At 42.2% G+C, this 20,185-nt stretch overlaps 1 protein-coding gene across 1 annotated transcript; it reads right to left on the reverse strand.

Moving 5' to 3' along the window:
• Positions 1-4,996: 4,996 nt before the first annotated feature.
• On the reverse strand, positions 4,997-6,714 carry LOC140187093 (urotensin-2 receptor). Its single transcript, XM_072242038.1, has one exon. It carries the CDS (start codon positions 6,091-6,093, stop codon positions 5,017-5,019), a length of 1,077 nt encoding a protein of 358 aa, XP_072098139.1. The 5' UTR covers positions 6,094-6,714; the 3' UTR covers positions 4,997-5,016.
• Positions 6,715-20,185: the final 13,471 nt, after the last annotated feature.

Consider the following 20,185-nt stretch of genomic DNA (forward strand, 5'->3'; position numbering starts at 1 on the left):
ATCAATCTGCCTCTGCAATCAGAGACTCTGCTTCAAATCATTTAATGAAGGGTGTTTGAAAAGTGAGGGGCCTTTTGAGAGAACGCATTTGGTTTCATCCATGTCTTCAGTGATCCTCATTTTTATAAAATTGTGATTAAGGTTTGTAGCTTTTTGTCTTACTCTTTTTAAAAATATGATATAACATTACCAAACCTCTAAGTTACTTTATTGAATGATGACTTAAGGAATGTGATCAATGCATTAGTTTTGTTACACTAGGAAACATAGGATGCAGTTGACAAAAGCTGGATGACAATTTTCAGTAATTCTAAACTTTGTACTTTTTGTTCATCATTGATGACTATCCTGCTTACAACTTCACTCTCAAGCTTCAGAAAAACCTTTACATCACCCTCTTTGAAGATAATGGGAAAATATATGTTTAATAATCAGAATCAGGTTTAATATGACCAGCATATGTCATGAAATTTGTTAACTTTACGGCAGCAGTACAATGAAATACATGACAAATAAAGAGAAAAAACAATTACAGTAATTATATATATGTCTATTAAATAGTTAATGTAAGTTATAATAAGTAGTGTAAAAAAATCCCAGAAATTAAAACATAGTGAGGTAGTGTCCATGGGTTCAATGTCCATAGGACCAGACGGCAGAGGGGAAGAAACAGACCCTGAATTGCTGAGGGTGTGCTATCGGGTTTCTGTACCTCCTTACCAATGATAACAATGAAAGGAGGTATGTCATGGACAGTGTGGGCCCTTAATGCTGGACACTGTCTTCCTAAGGCACCGCTCCTTGAAGATGTCTTGGATTCTAAGGAGGCTAGTACACATGATGGAGCTGACCAATTTTACAAGTTTCTGCAACTTATTTCGATCTTTTGCAGTAGCTCCCCACCCCATACCAGATAGTGAAGTAGGCAGACAGAATGCTCTCCACATTACATTTGTAGAAGATTTTGAGTGTTTTAGTTGACAAACCACATCTCCTCAAACTCGGAATAAAATATAGCCGTTGTCTTGCCTTCTTTACAGTATGTTTTGTCCAGCTTAGGTCCTCAGAGATACTGACAGCCAGGAACAAGAAATTGCTCACTCTCTCCACTTCTGATACCCCTGTGAGGATTGGCTTGTGTTCCCTCATGTTACCCTTTCTGAAATCTACAATCCGCTCTTTGGTCTTGCAAAGTTGTTGTTACGACACCATTCAACTAACTGCTATATCTTAGTCCTGTGTAACCTTTTGTCACCAACTCAAATTTTGCCAACAATGGTTGTATCATCAGCAATTTATAGATGGCACTTGAGCTATGCCTGAACACACAGTCATGAGTGTAGAGAGAGTAGAGCAGTCGGCTAAGCACATATCTCTGTGGCACGCTAGTGTTGCATTCATCTCAGTGTTGTCCTCCATCTTAACATGGAGATTTTCTTTCATGTCCTTGATACTTACAATGTTTTTTTCTAAAATGTCCTGGGGTTAAATCTGATGTTGCTTCTTGTAATTGCTACTTGCCTCAATATATTGCTTCTCCAATTATAATTTGAAAATAAGATGGAAGAGATGTTATCTTGGAATTTTTGGTTAAATGTTGCAAAGTTTGGATGATGTAAAATATTGAGAGATATAGATTAGATTAGATTAGATGCAACTTCATTGCCATTGTGCCGAGTACAGATACAAAGCCGATGAAATGCAGTTAGCATCTAACCAGAAATGCAAAGAATAGTGTTATTTACAAAATAACTGTGAATAAAAAGTGCTACAGCACACAAATGTAAAAGTACTGACACATTACAATATGGGTGCAATACTGCTTAGCACTGTGATGAGAGGTTCAGCAGGGTCACAGCCTCAGGGAAGAAGCTCTTCCTTAGCCTTCTGGTGCAGAAGCGGAGGCTCCTGTAGCACCTACCAGATGGGAGAAGAGTAAAAAGTCCATGGTTAGGGTGCGATGCATCCTTGATAATGCTTTTCGCCCTGCCTAGGCAGCATTTATGGTAGATGTTCTTAATTGTGGGCAACTGGGTGTCAATAATCCGCTGGGCAGTTTTCACCACACGCTGGAGTGCTTTGCAGTCCGATACTGGACAACTGAGACGCAGTTGGTGAGTATGCTCTCAATGGTACAGTGGTAAAAGTCCGTCAGTATCCTGGGACAGAGGTGAGCTTTCTTGATGCTCCGCAGGAAATAAAGGCGCTGTTGCACCTTTCGATCAGGATGGAGGAGTTCAGGGACCAGGTGAGATCCTTGGAAATGTGGACACCAAGGAATTTGAAGCTTGATACATGCTCCACTACAGCTCCGTTGATGTAGATGGGGATGTAAGTGTGACTCCTGGCATGCCTGAAGTCCACAATGATCTCCTTGGTCTTCTGGGTGTTAAGGGCCAGGTTGTTGTCAGCACACCACGCTGTCAGGTGCTGGACCTCGTCCCTGTATGCTGTCTCGTCATCTCCTCTGATCAGGCCAACCACCATGGTGTCGTCTGCGAACTTGATTATGGAGCTAGAACCATGTACAGGAACGCAGTCATAGGTGAAAAGGGAGTACAGAAGAGGGCTCAGCACACAGCCTTGAGGCACGCCGGTGTTCAGGGTGATAGTGGAGGAGGAGAGGATGTCTAACTTAACTGATTGGGGTCTGTAAGTCAGAAAGTTCAAGGTCCAATTGCAGAGGGATGAGCTGATACCAAGCTGGCGAAGTTTGGCGATCAGCTTGGAGGGGATCACAGTATTGAATGCTGAACTAAAGTCAATGACCAGCATTCTGCCGTAAGAGTTGGCGCTGTCCAGGTGGATCAGGGCAGAGTGAAGTGCTGTGGAGATAGCATCCTCTGTTGACCTGATGGCGCGATAGGCAAATTGATGGGGGTCCAGGGTAGTGGGCAGACAGGATTTCAGAAGTGATAGAACCAGTCTCTCAAAGCACTTTGCAATGATGGGGGTGAGTGCAACTAGGGGGAAGTCATTCAGGCCAGTGGTGGTGGAACGCTTTGGCACTGGCACGATGGTGGCAATCTTGAAGCTTGTGGGGACAACTGCCTGGGCAGGGTGAAACAAGCACTATTGCTTGACATGTTTATGTATCATCTGTATTGGTAACTGGCAAGATACTTGTCTATGACTCACCTCCTGACACCCCAAGATCTGTCCACCATCTACAAAGTAGTAGTCTCGAGTGTGATGGAGTACACTCCACTTACCTGGATTAGCGCAGCATCAACAAATCTTATGAAGCTTGCGTCATCCAGGACAAGGCAGCCTGCTTGTTCAACCTTATTCATTCCATTTACCACCGTGCATAGAGTTTACAATATGTACAATCCAGCCGCACTGACAGCACACTGAAATGTGTGACCTCTACCACTATGAAGGAAGCAGCCAGCGGGTGCATGAGATCACCTCCATCTCCAAATCATACACCCTGAGCTTGAAAAGTAACATCAGTCCCTCAGTGGAATCCAAACCCTAAAATTCCTTCCCTAACAGCAACCCGAGGGTTCCTTTACCGGGATGACTGTGGTTCAACAAGGTGGCACATCACCAGTATCCCAAGGAAATTAGGGATGGGTAATAAAACTCTGGCTTTGCATGCAATGCCCAGATGGCAACATGAATTTAAAAAGGGCAACCACACATACTGCTAGAGGACAAATACAGTATTATGAATTAAGTTTTGTTTTTTTTAATTAAAGAAACATCTTAGCCATTTAGTATTTCAGAAATATACATTTCTTTTTGTAAAAGCACCTCTTTCAGTTGACGTAATCCGAAAATCTGCTTGATTTATCCATTACATTTTGCTGCAATTTTAAAAATGGGTCTCTGAAGTTTCACTGTTACAGCCTTATTGCACTACATTTTAGGAATCCATGATCCACCAGTACAAATTAGATGTGATTTTTTTGGTCTAAATTCGTATTAAATATTTATTTAAGATTTTCATTCATTAGCTTATTCACGTGATGGAGAATAGGAAAGAAAATTACATGGGACTAATGTGGGAATTTTAATATCTTGTTTGATTATAATTGTTCTGTTTCAAACAGAGAATAATTTGGTGGATAAGCTCTGTTAAAAAAGTATCATTATTCTAAATAAAATTAAAGTAAAACATTCTGACAGCAACTAAATCTTTAAACAAGCTATGTACATTAAAATTATCTGATGCAGAAAAATAGTGAAGGAAATCCAATGTCCTTAAAGTTATTTTATGTCCAGTAAGTCTGGCTTACCAAATAGCTTGGCGAAACTTCAGTAATTTTGTTTTCCTTGAATTCTGATAATATATAATCTCTGCTCACTGCGAGGTGTTATATTCACTGGTTAAACTCAGTTTACTTGGCAGCTAAAGTTTTAACCTTTTCAACTGATATATTTCCCCTTTGACCCTTGAAATATGATTATTTAACAGTGAATTTTATTTGCTAAAGGACGTCGCACAATATAGCCTAGATATTGGGTGTAATAAACTTAATCGTAAAGAATAACAAACGCAAAATGGGTGTATTACTCCTTATTATGGCTTGAATTTACTATGAAGAAACATGATTTAACAAGCAGTATTCGGTCTAAAAATAAAATTGAAATTAGAATAATCATTGCTAAATCCAATAAAGTGAACAAGTTGTCACAAATTAATATCAGACGGCGAGATCTCCTTGAAAGTAACTACATTGTGTTCCTGGATTTCGCATACACCACATCATAAGCATATTAACTGCAATTAAACCCTGATTCAATCGAGCAGAAGAAATACTCTGCACCATCAGTAATGAAGCAGCCAAATGGCGTGAGAGTTAACTCAAAAGTAGCGAAAAGAGATGCTCGTAAAGTTAAACCTGTAAACGGCAACATTTGGTCTTATTTTATTGCCCAGACTTTTCTGGATTTCGCATCCAGCCCCAACTCTGAAATAGAGCGTGCAAGATACAGACATTGTGTGTCACTTGGAGTTCAAATACCTACCTGGTCTTCAGCGGGAGCAACATTTAGACCCGGGTACTGTCATTTCGACCCTTTCAACTGAGACATACCCATTGCCTCGGAAGAGTTGCTGTTGTGGTTACACGAGGAGATGGATTTTATCGATCGCCGCAGACTGGCATTTCGTCTAAACGACGTGGATCCCGATCGCTGGAAGTGTCTGTGCCTATTTTTCAAGTAGTCTTTGTAGTTCTTGGTTAGCAGTGTGTAAAGGAAAGGGTTAATACAACTGTTACTGTAGGTCAGGCAGGTCATGAAATAGTTGACGCAAGTTAGTGTCTGCCGTGACATGTTCAGGCTGCCGGAATAGAGGCGGATAAGTTGCCAGACCCAGAAAGGCAAGAAACACGCCCAAAAGACCAGGACGATGGTGAAGATCATGAAGACCACTCTCTGCGTGGATGTTTGCTTGTTCTCGCTCTTTGCCAACGTGTTCTTCTGGGATTCCATGTAGATCCTTGCTAACTGGGTGTACAGATAGCCGATAATCATTCCTGGCGCCACGATACTGGTGATAAATAGTACAGTCAAATAAGTGGAATAAGATTCCGGACTCCAAGTTGTGATACACGTCCGCTTGATCGTCCCGTTCTCCCTCCTGCTTTCATGCAGCTTAAACATGCTCATCACAGGGACGGCCAAGAGCACACTCACCAACCACACCACTCCGGCGATGGCCTTCCTGTAACCCTTGGATCTCCTGACCGTGTCCAGCGGCTTGGCCACGGCCAAGTAACGTTCGGTGCACATCACCGTGAGAGTGAAGATGCTGGCATGCATGGTCAGGAAGTCGAGACTGAGTAAGATCCTGCAGCCCATGTCACCAAAGTACCAGTTCTTGGCGAAATAGGTGCAAACGATGAAAGGGATGGTGGAGAGGTAAAGAAGGTCGGCTAAGGCCAGGTTGACTATGGAGACGTACATGGAGGCAGCAGATCTCATGGACTGGCACATCACTACCAGGGTGTAGACATTGCCCGTCACCCCGGCCACACACATAAAAGATAAGATGGTACCAAACGCTGAGACGATGAGCAACTCCTCCATCGGCTCTGGAACTTCCGGCGCTGTGTTGTTCTCCGAGGTGTTGTGATGCATGGTTAACTTGCCATCTCCCGCGCCGTGCACATGGTTGGAGGTGGGGACGGTGCGGGCTGGCAGCTGAATGCGGAGACCCGTTCCGCTCCCTGCGTCGCCCACTTAACTCCTCACTCTTCTCACCGTCCCAGTCTGCCTAATGCGCGCACTTGCAGAGACCGAGCACCGTGATTGCGGCGGACGTCAGTGTTTCAATTCCTAAGCATCTGGGAGGTCGAATTGATGGTAACACATGATTTAGCGGTAGTTTAGCAGCGGCACTCGGAACCGCACTCTGAACGAATCCGTGCCTTCATCGTTTCCATATTCCAACCGACATTTATATTTCAACATGCTATTTATTCGTAAAGGTAACCAACTGCAGCACGGATGCCACGTATAACCAGAATCAATAGTTATGAAATAGAAAATACTCTTTCAATATCTTAACCCGCTAAGATTGCTCTTTGAAGGATAGTACATAGTTTGATACTTTTTTGCCAAGGCGCGAAGTCTAGAGTATCAGAAGCTTCGTTGCGGAGATAAAACTAGTCTAGTCATATCCCAGTGAAAGCTTGCGTCTGCACAGTAGAGGTATGACTGAGTCCAGGCTCGGAAATAGAAATTTTGTATTGTAGAGACGCGCTGGGACCAAAATAGGAAGAACACAGTGTTCTGCATGTGGAACTGCAATGTTTTACAAGGAGGGGCAAAGGAAGCCTCCAAGGCACTTAAAGGGCCACTTAAAAATCATCTAAATTTGAGACTTTGGGGGAATTGGAACCATTGTAAGACGGCAAGGAGCTGGATGATTCGGAAATAATACGTTGTTTCTTAAACGGTGCGATTAAGTAGTCAATAATTCTGCAGTTCAATAAAGTTGTACTGAAAGATTAATTATATACTTAATCTTTCTGAAAATAACAGTACTGTGCAAATGTCTTAGGCATATATACATATACCGTAAAGTTTTGCCCGACTAGTTAAAAAGCAAATCGAAAACAGCCAAACACTGAACCCTCCCACCTACACCGTGTTCCTATCCCTCCACCTTCCGTACATCCATGTGCCAAATCCAAAGGTCTCTTAAACGTCTCTAATGAATTTGCTTCTGCCACCCTACCAGGCACCGCATTCCAGGCATCCACGACTCGAAGTGAAAAAAACTTATCCCTCACATCCCCCTTGAACCTACCCCTTCTCACCCTCAATTAGACAAATTTCATGGCTGATGTGAGTGATGATAACCCTGATTCTGATATGGGTCTCTGTTGTGGACTGAGAGTGGGAAGGGGGCAGGGAGAGGGGAATCATGGTTGGGAAACGGGAAGGAGCGGGAAGCACCGGGGAGACATTCTATAATTATCAATAAACCAGATGTTTGGAATCGAATGACCTTGCCTGGTTTCTCAGGGTTGGGTGTGTCTGCACCCGCGCCGCTCTACGCCCTGGTACTCCTCTGCCACCTGTCTCACCCTCCCAACATCCTTCACTCTCGCCAGATTTTCTAACTCGCTCTCCGCTCCACGCCGACAAATACCGTACTGTGCAAAAACCGTAGGCACCGTGCTTGAGACTTCTGCACTGCACCGTAAATATTTACATAAACATTTTGCTGATAACTTTGCGCCACCAAACTGCATTTCAAGATGTTAATAAATGATGAGAACTTAAAAAAAATATTCATCAGTTGGGATGACAGTTGTAAAGTGTAGTAAAATAGTCAGCTGGGAGAAAAATATTATTAAATACAATCCAGAGATGCGTGTGGATGTTCATTTGCGGAGGGCAAACAAGAGGAGGGAAATCACAACAAAGCAGGAAGCTCTGAAGAACAGAAAAATAGCCTTCTGTGAGTGAGTATGTCTGGAGATACTTGAGGTGACAGGGCACAGAGACAGGCTGGTTAGTAAGTCATATGGAATTCTTGTCTTTATTGGCCAAGGCACTAAGTATCAGAACAAGTAGTGCAAAAGATTTAGAAAGCACGTTTTAGCCCACAAACAGATACCAACAGAATACAAGGAGAAAGTGGCTAAATAATAGAAGAGGTGAAAGCATGCCCAAGAGAGATCCCTGAGGGTATCACAGCCACTGCTTTGCTTAATATATATTAACAATTTGTCTGCGGACACATTGTACCATACAGTCTTACAACATGAAACTGGCCACTCAGCCAACTGGTCTTTGCCAATCAAGAGAACCATCTAAGGAACAGAGAACATAGAACACAACACAGTATGTTAGACCAATCTTTCAACCAACTCTAAGATCAATCTAAACCTTCCCTTCTACATAACCCTCTCACTGCCTGGATAAGAGTTTCTTAAATGTCTCCAATGTATCGGCCTTTACCACCAGCCCTGGCACTCACAACTCTGATTTCTCCCCTTACTCCAATCATTTTACAATTATGCCCCCTCATGTTAGCTATTTCCACCCTGGGAAAATCTCTGGCTCTTCATTCGACCTATACCACTTATCATCTTGTATACTTGTGTCATTTCTCGTTCTCCTTCACTCCGAAAAGTAAACCCCCAGCTTGCTGAACCTGTCCTGGTAAGACGTGCTCTCTAATTCAGGCAGCATCCTGGGAGATCTCCTCTGAATCCTCTAAAGCTTCCAAATCCTTCCATTAACAAGGCAACCCGAACTGAACACAATATTCCAAACGGGTTCTAATTGGGGTTTTATAGAGCTGCAACATTACCTCACGGCTCTTGAACTCAGTCCCCAGATTATGAAGGCCAACACAACATACACTTTCTTTACCAACCTATCCACTTGCACCGTAATTTTGAGGGATCTATACATGTGGTCCCCTAGATTCCTCTGTTCTTCCACACTGCTAAGAATCCTGTCACTAACCCTGTATTCTACATTCAAATTTGACCTTTGAAAGTGAATCACTTTTATGTTTTTCTGGGTTGAACTCCATCTGCAACGTCTCAGCCCAGCTCTGCATCCTGTCAATATCCTATTGCAACCTATGACAACCTTTTACACTATCCACAACACCACCAACCTCTGTGTCATCTGCAAACTTACTAAACCACCCTTCCACGTCCTCATCCAAGTCACTTATAAAAATCATAAAGAGCAGGGTTTCTAGAACAGATCCCTGTAGAACAGCATGAGTTACTGATATCCAGGGAGAATACGCTCCATCGATAACCACTTTCTGCTTTCTGTGGGCAAACCAATTCTGAATTCATACAGATACGTTTCTCTTAACCCATACCTCTTGACTTTCTGAATGAATCCACCATGGGGAAACTTATCAAACCCACTGATTTACATTCATTAATGTGCACTGTGACATCCTCAAAGAATTCAATCTAGCTTGCAAGACATGACCTGACCCTCACAAAACCTTCCAAACTAACCCTAATTAGACTATGCTTCTCCAAATGCTCATAAATCTGGCCTCAAAGAACCATCTGCAACAATTTGCCCACTACTGAAGTAAGACTCACTGGTTTATAATTACCAGGGATATCCCTACTCCATTTTTTGAACAAAGGAATAACATTTGCCACCCTCCAATCATCTGGTACTGCTTCTATGGCCAGTGAGGATGCAAAGAACATTGCCAAAGGTGCAGCAATCTCTTCCCTCAGGTCCTGTAGTAACCTGAATTACACTGCGGACCGATCTACAGTATGTCAGGCCTGTTGAGAGGGTTATCGGGGTCTCTCTTCCATCCATTAATCAAGAGCACTGCACACACACAGGGTGCTTAGCAGAGTCTATGATCCATCTCATCCGTCCAACAATATGTTTGGCTCCCCCCCCCACCCCCCGCCCACCATCAGGCAGGAGGTAGCATTGGGACAAGAACTGTTGGGATGGGAAACAGCTTCTTTCCCCCAGGCCATAATACTACTGAACTCCCTGCTACCACCCAGGTCTCTCCTGCATGCAGCACCAGTAGCGTTATACTTTCTATTTTTTAACTTGTATATACACCATATTATTTGTTAATTTATTTGTCGTACTATTACTTTATGTGTGCTATGTGTGTGAGTTATATGTACTGTGCTGCGCACCTTGGTGCAGAGGAATATTGTTTCATTTGGCAGTGTACATGTGCACAGTTGAATGACAATAAACTGAACTTGAACTTATCTGCTGTTCGTTCCAAGCTTAGCAACTGCGGCCTATTTAACCCCCGCTCTCATCCGCAGTCCTTGTTCGCTCATTGAACCAGCCAGCCTCAACCAGTTCCTCCTAGTTTTCACTCTGCCTGCCTAAAGTTTACTTTGTTGCTTGTTGTGTTTACTTTCCATTCGCTCTTGATGCCACTCATGGCTTGATATTTTGCAGACTATTATTAAAGTTATCGTTCACCGCTAAGTCATCTGCAGGTCATTTATCTACAGCACAGACAACAGAGGTCCCAGCACAGATCACAAGTCCCTTCAACCACTACCACCTGACTGTGTGTTGCTTACTGAAGGTAGCCTTCTCATCATTACCCATGCGTTACTGAGTCACATCGCTGTTAGATAGTTAGCTAACGAGCCGAGTTGTTACAAGCCTCAGTGAGAGGGTTACATGTTGAAGACTGGCAAAGAATACCGCATGATATACAGATCACTTGCAGATATGTGCTGGGAAACAGCAGACAGAGTTTAACCCAGATAAATTTGAGGTGTTGTACCTCGGTAGGGCAAATGCAAGGAGACAGTATATTGTAAAGGACAAGGTCTTTAACAATGTTGCCGAGCAGAGAGATCTTGGGATCCAGGTCCATAGCTCCTTGAAAGTGGCTGCACAGGTCGATAAGGTGGTTAAGAAGGCTTATGGAATGCTTGCTTTTAGTAGTTGAGACATTGCTTTCAAAAATTAAGAGGTTATGTTGCAACTTTATATACCTCCGGTTAGGTCACATCTGGAGCATTGTGTACAGTTCTGGTCACTCCACTATAGGAAGGATGTTTGGGCTTTGGAGAGGGTACATAAGAGGTTTATCAGGATATTGCCTGGTTTAGAGGGCGTGTGCAATCATGAGAGACTGGATAAACACGAGTTGTTTTCTTTGGAGCGTCAGAGGCCCAGGGGAGATCTGATCGAGGTTTGCAAGATTGAGAGGCATAGGTAGAGTGGAGAGAGGTATCTGTTTCCCGGGGTTGAAATGTCATTCCAGAGGGCATGCATTGAAGGTGAGAGGGGGGTAGGTTCAAGGGGGATGTGAGAGGTAATTTTTTTATTTAGAGTCGTGGATGCCTGGAATACGCTACCCGGGATAGAGGTAAAAGCAAGTACGTTAGAGGCTTTTAAGAGACATTTGGATAGGCACATGGATGTAAGGAAGATGGAGGGATATGGACATGGTGTAGGTAGGAGGAGTTGGTGTTTGAGTGATTTTGATTTACTTTTTAGCTGGGTTGGCATAATATTGTGGGCCGAATGGACTGTTCCTGAGCTGTACTGTTCTGTGTTCATCTTCCTTGGTCCTGATACTTGCAGTAAAATAGACACAATTCAACCTATTCCACTGATTGCAAGTTTGCTCTTATCAATTTCCTATCCTTATTCACAATCTCACTACAGGCTGCATCTACCTGTACACTAACTGCTATCTACTCTGACCTACGACCCGGGTTCAAATTCTTTACCAAACTAGTATAAACCTTCCAAACCAGATCCAGCAAATCTGCCCACAAAGGTATCGATCCCCATCAAACTCAGGTGCAATCAATCCTGTTTGTACACGTTATATCTTCCCCAGAGGGGACCCCAATGACCTGCAAATTGAAAACCCTGCGCTCTGCACTAGTTCCTTATCCACTCGCTCATCTGCCAAATTAACTCTGCTAGGATGTGGCACAGGTAGCAAAACAATCCAGAGATTACTCTGCTTGAAGTCCTGCTTTTCTGCTTCCTGCCTAACTCTGTATATTCTCTCTTCAATACCTCATCACTTTTGCTACCTACAGTATGTCATTGGTACCAGTATGTAGCAGATGTTCTAGTTGCTTATGGTCTCCATTTAGAATGCTGTAGATGCCCCTGACCCTGGCACCTGGAAGGCAACATAACACCAGGGATTCTTTTTCATGTCCACAGAGCCTCCTGTGTGCTCCCCTAACTATTGTATCCCCTATCACCACTGCTCTCTTCTTCTCCCCCTCCCTTCTCCTCTGAGAGGCAGAGCCAGGTTCAGTGCTAGAGACCTTTTGCCGAGGACTTCTCCCAAGTACATCGCGCCCTCTACTTTTCTTTGTATTAAAGGGAACAGCCACAGAGGAATCCTGCACTCTCTGCCTATTTCCTTTGCCTCTTCAGACAGTCACGCAAAACCAGCCTCCAGGTGAGGAGGACACGCTGGAGGTGATGTAGAATGGTGTCCGTGCTCCGTCGCGGGTCGCCTCCGGTGTTGGATCAGTGGACTTACAGGCTGGACAGCCGGGAACCATCAACTTGCGGGACCTGTTGCTCAGGGCCTTGGACTAAGTGTGTTTTCTTGATGACTATATTTTTTCCTCGCTTTCATTATTTTGAATGCGCATGAATGTTTTTACACCTTGGCCCCAGAGGAGCACTGTCTCATTCAGCTGTATCCATGTGTGGTTTGAATGATAATTAAACTTGATTTGATTGCATTGGATTGATTTGTACAGGCATGACCGGTTTCTGTGCAGTTCTTCTCTATGACTCTGTGACTTCCCTGTAGCTTCTATCCATCACATTCTCATTCTCCTGTATAAGCCAAAGGTCATCCAGCTGCAGTTCCAGCTTCTTAATACTACAGGGGGTCTTTAAGCAGCAGCAAATGGATATATTTCATGCAGATGTACAGTGCATGTAAAAGGTATTCAACCCTCCTTTGGAACTTTTCATACTTTATTATTTAAAAGTGGATTTAATTTAGCTTTTTTTGACACTGATCAACAGAAAAAGACATGCAAAGTTATTTCCCATGGTAGGGGAGTCTAGTACAAGAGGGCATGACTTCAGGATTGAAGGACGTCCATTTAGAACATAGTTGCGAAGAAATTACTTTAGCCAGAGGGTGATAAATCAGTGGAATTTGTTGCCAGGAGCGTCTGTGGAGGCCAAGTCATTGGGTGGATTTAAGGCAGAGATAGACAGGTTCTTGATTAGCCAGGGCATCAAAGGGTATGGGGAGAAGACAGGGAAGTGGGGATGACTGGAAGAGTTGGATCAGCCATGATTGAATGCCAGAGCAGACTCGATGGGCCGAATGGCCTACTTCTGCTCCTATATCTTATGGCCTTATGATATTATGGTCTAATTAATTTAGATCAGTTTGCCAAGATTTGATTTCACTTTGACACAAGAGTCTTTTTTCTGTTGAGCAGTGTCAAAAAAGGCCAAATTAAATCCACTGTGATTCAATATTGTAAAACAATAAAACATGAAAATGTGCAAGGTGGATGATATTTTTTATAGGCACTGTAGTTATCAGAGAGACTGCAGGTCTACTAGATCTCCCACGTCTGGCATGAAGAACACATCACTGATCCTGGATCCATTTTCACTACTCCAGTTAGACACTAATAAACAAAGAAGGAAAATAGTGATCAATCACTAGCACAATTGTCCGTAGAGGTAGTGTTGAAACTTCTTTATTCCCCATACTACACTAAGGGCCTCTCAGTTGATCTATGGGTTGTTGCGTTCTGCGGTCATCAGTGATCATGAAGCAAACGCAATCGGACGTTCAGATCCATCTTCCATAGCATATGACAAAATGGCCCTAATGCCATTAGGGGATGCATCACACACCAGTCTGATGGGCAGGGATGGATCATAATGGGTGAACAGTTCATCAGATGTTATTAGTCTCTTTGTTTCCTTGAATGCTTCTTCACATCTTTCTGACAATTCTCCTTTGGTCCTTTCTGGAACAGTGCATTCAATGGATGCAGCACTGTAGCAATGTTTGGGAGAAACTGGTGGTAGTAGTTTACAAGGCTCAAGTATGACTTGAGTTGTGACATGTATTCCAGTTTCTCTTGTGATTTATGTAAGCCATGTTTGTCAATGACATGTCCACAATATGAGATTTCATTCTTGAAAACTCACATTTCTCTCTGTGTGCAGACCATACTCACTCAGCCTGGTAAGGTTCTGGAGTTACTCTTCATCATTTTTACCAGTCATGATGATGTGATCAAAGTAACCTTGTGTTCCTGGGATATGTTGGAGCACTTGGTCCATTGCTCTTTGCCAAATTTCTGGAGCTGATGCAACGCCAAAGATGAGACAATTGTACTGGAGCAGTCCCTTATGAGTGTTCATTGTAAGGAACTTCCTGCTTGACTCGTCCATCTCCATTTGCAGGTAGGTGTGTGACAAGTTAATCTTTGAAAACCTCTCCCCACCTGCCAAAGATGCAAAAATGTCTTCAATTCATGGCAGAGGATACTGCACAGTACACACCATCGGGCTGATGCTGACCTTGAATCCCCACATATGCGAATGGCTCCGAGCTTTCCTGAATCAGTGGGACAATGGGCATGGCCCAATCACTCCACTCAATCTTGGAGGAAATTCCAGATCCTTCCAAGATCTGAACTTCAGCATCCACTTTAGGACATAGTGCATAAGGTACGGGGCACTCTTTATGCAATCTTGGTGTTGCTGCTTCATTCAGTTCCATTTTGGCCTTCATGTCTTTGAGTTTACCAATCCACTTCTCAAACACCTTCTCATTAGCATTAAGCGGCTGTGACAGTCTCTGGTTAGTGCTACTGTTTGGCTGCAGTTGCCTGTTGATGACACATTGAGAGCTTTGATTGTGTGCTAGTCTGATTGGATTTTTCTCAACTATTCACTTTTGAAAATGCCGGCTCTCTACATTTCAACTCATAAAACTCTAACTGCTGTGTTTGGCTTCCATAAGTCACACTTACTTTCAGTTTGCCTTTGGGAGACACTTTTCACCTGTGTAGGTCTTTAGCATCACTGAGATCTTCTCTAATGATAGCTTTGAAAAGTCTGTTGTAGTCAGCCTCTGAAATTACAGACAAAGCTGACCCTGTATCCAACTCTATTTTCAGTTTTATGCCAGACACATCTGTTGTGATCCATATGATTTGTGATCTGCTTCCGTAATACTATGGCGTTCTAGGCATGACAGCTCACCTTTGTTAGACTCTGTATTGTCTGATTCTGTTTCACATCTAGTCACTCTACGCATTTGTTTACTTTTGTGTTTGAAAGTTTTCACTTGGTGTGGTTTTACTCTTTGGTTGTGCTTTTTGTTTACCTTGTGCACTGTATATGTGATCTTATCTGTGACACTTTCTGCAAACTTTTTCTTTGAACCAAGTCATTTCCATCATGGGAGGATTTGTCACATTGATAGCACTGTTGGATTTTTGCACTTTTCAGATACATTTTGTGCACTTCACATTCTAACTCCCATTTCTGTAGTTCTGCAGCATCCTTTGCTGCAGTCTCGAACAATATTGCAATGGTCAATGCCCATTTAAAGATTTGGTCTTTTTCTGGCAGTAGCCTCTTGTGAGTACCTTGACTGCATGCCACATACAAGCCTGTCCCTTAATATATCAGAAAGTCTATCTCTAAAGCCACAGTATTAGTAAAGTTTGCACAGTTCTGCAATGTATTTAGAAATGCTTTCATTCTTTGACTGGCTCTTTTTGTAAAATCTAAATCTCTCAGCTATTACCAGTGGTTTAAGGCTCAAGTGATTATGTAAAATTGTAACAATTTTGCTGAAGTTTTGCTTGCTTGCTGGCTTTTCAGGGGTTATTAAATTGCTTAAGAGATGGTATGTCCTAGCACCCATTAAGCTAAGAAACATGAGGGGCTTTCTTTTCCTCATCTGCATTGTTTGCATTACAATACAGTTCAACCCTCTTGATGTACAACTCCCAGGCTTCATTGCCACTATCAAATTCGTCAACTTTCCTAACTAAAGCTATCACCACTTTATTTTCATGTTAACTTTGCTAGTTGTGCATCTTTCACTGTGTACTATGCAGTTGCTCATGTGTCCCTTTGTTAGCATCTGTGATAGATTTCTCTATACTGTTTAACTCATTCCTCTCACTACCTTGTCCCATAATTGTCCCGTAACTGTTGATGCAGTTGGTGATATTCTCTGACATTCAGGTTCATACTCATTGCCAATTTGTTATGTCTGTGCAACTACATATCAATTAAATAAAAGCACGCATGCAGGTGTATTCACATTGCAGAGAGAGAGAGAGAGAGAGAGAGAGAGAGGGCTATGAAAGTGCATGCCAAGAAAACAGATCAATACGTAGTGCTGAGGGGAGTCATTGCTCTAAAAGAAATAGATCCATACATTACACTTGAGAACAATATTTTTGAATCATTGCTACTCTCTGTAATAATTTTGGAAAATAGGCTCTTCTTTCAGAGTGTATAGCAGTATTAAAGGAGACTAGTTTTTCCTTGAAAATATTATGGTGCCCAGTTTTCCTCCATTTTCTCTCAGCTATTTTGCATGATCATCTAGTACGGAGGGACCACTGCACAGGATCAGAAAAAGCTGCAGAAAGTTGTAAACTCACGGGCACTAGCTTTCCCACCTTCAAAAGGCAATGCTTCTAAATGGGCATCCATTATTAAGACCTCATCACCCAGGACATGCCCTCTTTTCATTGCGACCATCAAGGAGGAGGTATAGGAACCCGAAGACACACACTCAATGCTTCACGAACAGCTTCTTCCGCTCCACAATCAGATTTCTGAATTGACAGTAAATCCAAGAATACTACTTCAGTAATTTTCCTTTCTTTTTGTACTACATATTTAATTTATTTTTTCATCTTTATATATGTGTAAGGGTTTCTTCTTTTATGCTACTGCTAAGGAGGTTAAAATGGCTTCTCTGTACTGTTAACCACTGAGACAGTGGTTCTCTATATCAGTTAGTGAAAACGGAACTTGTATTCATTTGCTAACCAATTGGGATAGATGCTATTCTTTCTGTCTGTGTGAAAGCTGTTAGTTTGTGCGGGCTTCAGGGAGAAGGCGCCAAGAGGATGAAGAGAGAAGTGGTGGCTTGAGGAGATGGTTTCCAGACCTGCTGGGCCTGGGCTCGGGGCGGGAGCCCAGGGGTTGACGACAAGCGAAGGAGGATCAGCGAAAGGAAATCCATGAGCTCCAACATTGTGCACTGGATATTTTCATGAGATTATTGGCATCTTTTATTTGTTCTCCATTTCTTTTGTTTCTCTACTAACCCCATACTTAATATAAAATCTTAATTGTTTAACCGCATATTGTGGACTGAATGTTATTTTGGGGTACTGATGTTACACAGGGGACACAACACGCAGCATCCACCCAAACCAGAGAGCTAAGGTTTGGCCGGGCAGGAGGTTATCACCTGGAGATCATGCCACTTGGCAGAGCGAGTGTTATATATGCTTCTTTGTGTAGTTTTTAATATTATGTAGTACAATGTATTGCTGCTGCAGAACAACAAATTTCACAACATATGCCAGTGATATTAAACCTGATTCTGATCCTGACTTCTTGAGTTTGCAGACTGAATTGTTAAACCACGGCACATTTTATGAAGTGGTTTCTTTTAAACCTTAATTGGGGCCATTGTGTTTAATATATTTGTCAAGTTATTGTTGAAAGAATAAATCATTTTATTTATTGAACAGTTTAGGTCACAGGGGTCAGACAAACTAGCTAGCTTAGAAATTTAAGTTGTGTTGCAGCATCAAGAAAACTTTTTTTAACTGTAATTTCTTTTGTGATGTCAGCTACAGTCAGGCGGGCACCAAAAAGTACACACAAATGATCAGAGATAGAAGTATCAGAGAGAGACATTAATAATATTAACCGCTTTGTTATTACTAAGTCAAGTGCATTTCCAGGTGAATGGGTGGGCTTATTGACATGTTGGGTGAGATCTGGGTTGTCTAGTAAGTTAATAAATTCAGCTGCCATAGAGTTTGTATTTGAAAGATCATTATTATGAACATTGAAATCGCCAGCAATGACAATCCTGTCGTAGTCAATATAACATAGAAGATAAGAATTCTGTGAATTCCAAGAGAAAGCAGGCATTGGATTTAGGAGAGTGCTAAATGATAATGCAGAGGACAGAATCTGTACCACAAATTTTAAACATACTGTATGTTCCTCAGTACTTGAAAAATTGCTGACAGACTGTAGGTAGCACCTAAAATGCCTTTTGAACTCCGTGGTAAGCCCACACCTCAATATTGTGGGCACGTGGCCAAGAGGTCAAGGCATTTGTCTAGTGATCTGAAGGTCACTAGTTCGAGCCTCAGCTGTGGCAGCATGTTTGTGTTCTTGAGCAGGGCACATAATCACACATTGCTCTAGTCTGTGCGAGGAGTGGTGCCCTACACAGACTTCCAATCTGTGCCTTGTAAGGCATGAAAATGCCCGAAGCAGGCCTCAAGGTCTGAGTCGACATTCCCCCCTCAATATTGGGTCTTTCTATGCTGAAACTGTCATAGTCAGTGAGACATAGTGCAGAAAACTGACTGTATTCATTTGGCTTTAACCAAGTCACAGTTATGAACAAAAAATCTGGAGGTAATAAATACTTTTAAGATAAAAGTCTTATTTGAAAGTGACCTAACATTTATTAGAGCTAACTTGAACAGAGTTCAAATATTGTGAAGCTCAAAGTTCAAAAGCGACAGTAAAATTTATTATCAGAGTACATACATGTGACCACATATAACCCGAGTTTCTTTTTGTGCAAGTATACTTAGAAAATCTATAGAACAGTAACTGTAAACAGGATCTGTAAACTGTAAACATCAGGAACTGTAAACTGTGCAAATGCAGATAAGAAATAAATAACAATAAATAATGAGCATGAAATAACAAGATAACGCAGTCCTTAAATGAGTGTAGTAGTCCCCCCCCTTTTTTCAACAGCCTGATGGTTGAGGGGTAGTAATTGTTCTTGAAACCGCTGGTGAAAGTCCTGAGGCACCTGTACCCTCTACCTGATGGCAGCAGCAGTGAGAAAAGGGCATGGCCTGGGTGGTGAGCATCTTTGATGACAAATGCTGCTTTTCTACAGCAAAGTTTCATGTCGATGTTTGCAATAGTTGGGATTGCTTTATTTGTGATGTACTGGGCCTTTTGTAGGTTTTTCTGCTCGGAGGCTTTGGTGTTCCCATACCAGGCTGTGTACAATATTTCTGTCAGTACAGAGACAGTCAGAAAGTAATTTCAATGAAAAACAGGTAGAAGATCCAAAAGGAAAATTGTTTTTACAGTGGATATTTAGGGTTTGCAATTCACTGCTGGGTATGGCAGATTCAATTATTATTAAACAGGAATTGTATATATCTCTGGAAGGAGACTCAGAAATGATACATTCAATCAGAGCATATTGTTAGAAAGATGCAAATCGAAGAGAAGAATGTACAGTATCTTCTATTTCAAATTTGAATGCCTTTGCCGAAGATACAGTATTTCAGTAGAAGAGCTTTGGCATGTGATTTACTGCAGAAGACAATAGTGCTGATGAAATCCCTAATGAGTATCAGTGAAATTACTATTAATGCAAAATTAATCTGAAATATAGTTTACTGGACATAAATTTGAACTCTTGTCAACATATTTTGTTATAAAACATGATTTAAAAACCTCCTTAATTAACATAGGAAGTAATACATCATTACAGCCCTCGAACACAAAACTTGGCTTTGTATGAAGTCTCAATATGTTGAGGGGAACAGGGCCACCAAGTTCCAACAGTTGTGAACACGAGGAATTCTGCAGGTGCTGGAAATTCAAGCAACACACATCAAAGTTGCTGGTGAACGTAGCAGGCCAGGCAGCATCTATAGGAAGAGGTACAGTCGAAGTTTCGGGCCGAGACCCTTCGTCGGGACTAACTGAAAGAAGAACTAGTAAGAAATTTGAAAACTCCTTTTTCAAATCTCCTACTAGCTCTTCTTTCAGTTAGTCCTGACGAAGGGTCTCGGCCTGAAACGTCGACTGTACCTCTTCCTAGAGATGCTGCCTGGCCTGCTGCGTTCACCAGCAACTTTGGTGTGTGTTGCTCCAACAATTGTGAGGTAGTTTTTAAGTTAATTAGGTTCCCTCTGTCCCTGATGGTCTAAGTGACCTTTCT

Source organism: Mobula birostris, chromosome 24 (assembly GCF_030028105.1).
Source record: "Mobula birostris isolate sMobBir1 chromosome 24, sMobBir1.hap1, whole genome shotgun sequence".
Classification (NCBI taxonomy): Eukaryota; Metazoa; Chordata; class Chondrichthyes; order Myliobatiformes; family Myliobatidae; genus Mobula; species Mobula birostris.

Coding starts and splice junctions, on each gene's coding strand:
- LOC140187093 (XM_072242038.1), bottom strand. CDS start 6,093: ATGCATCACAACACCTCGGAGAACAACACAGCGCCGGAAGTTCCAGAG.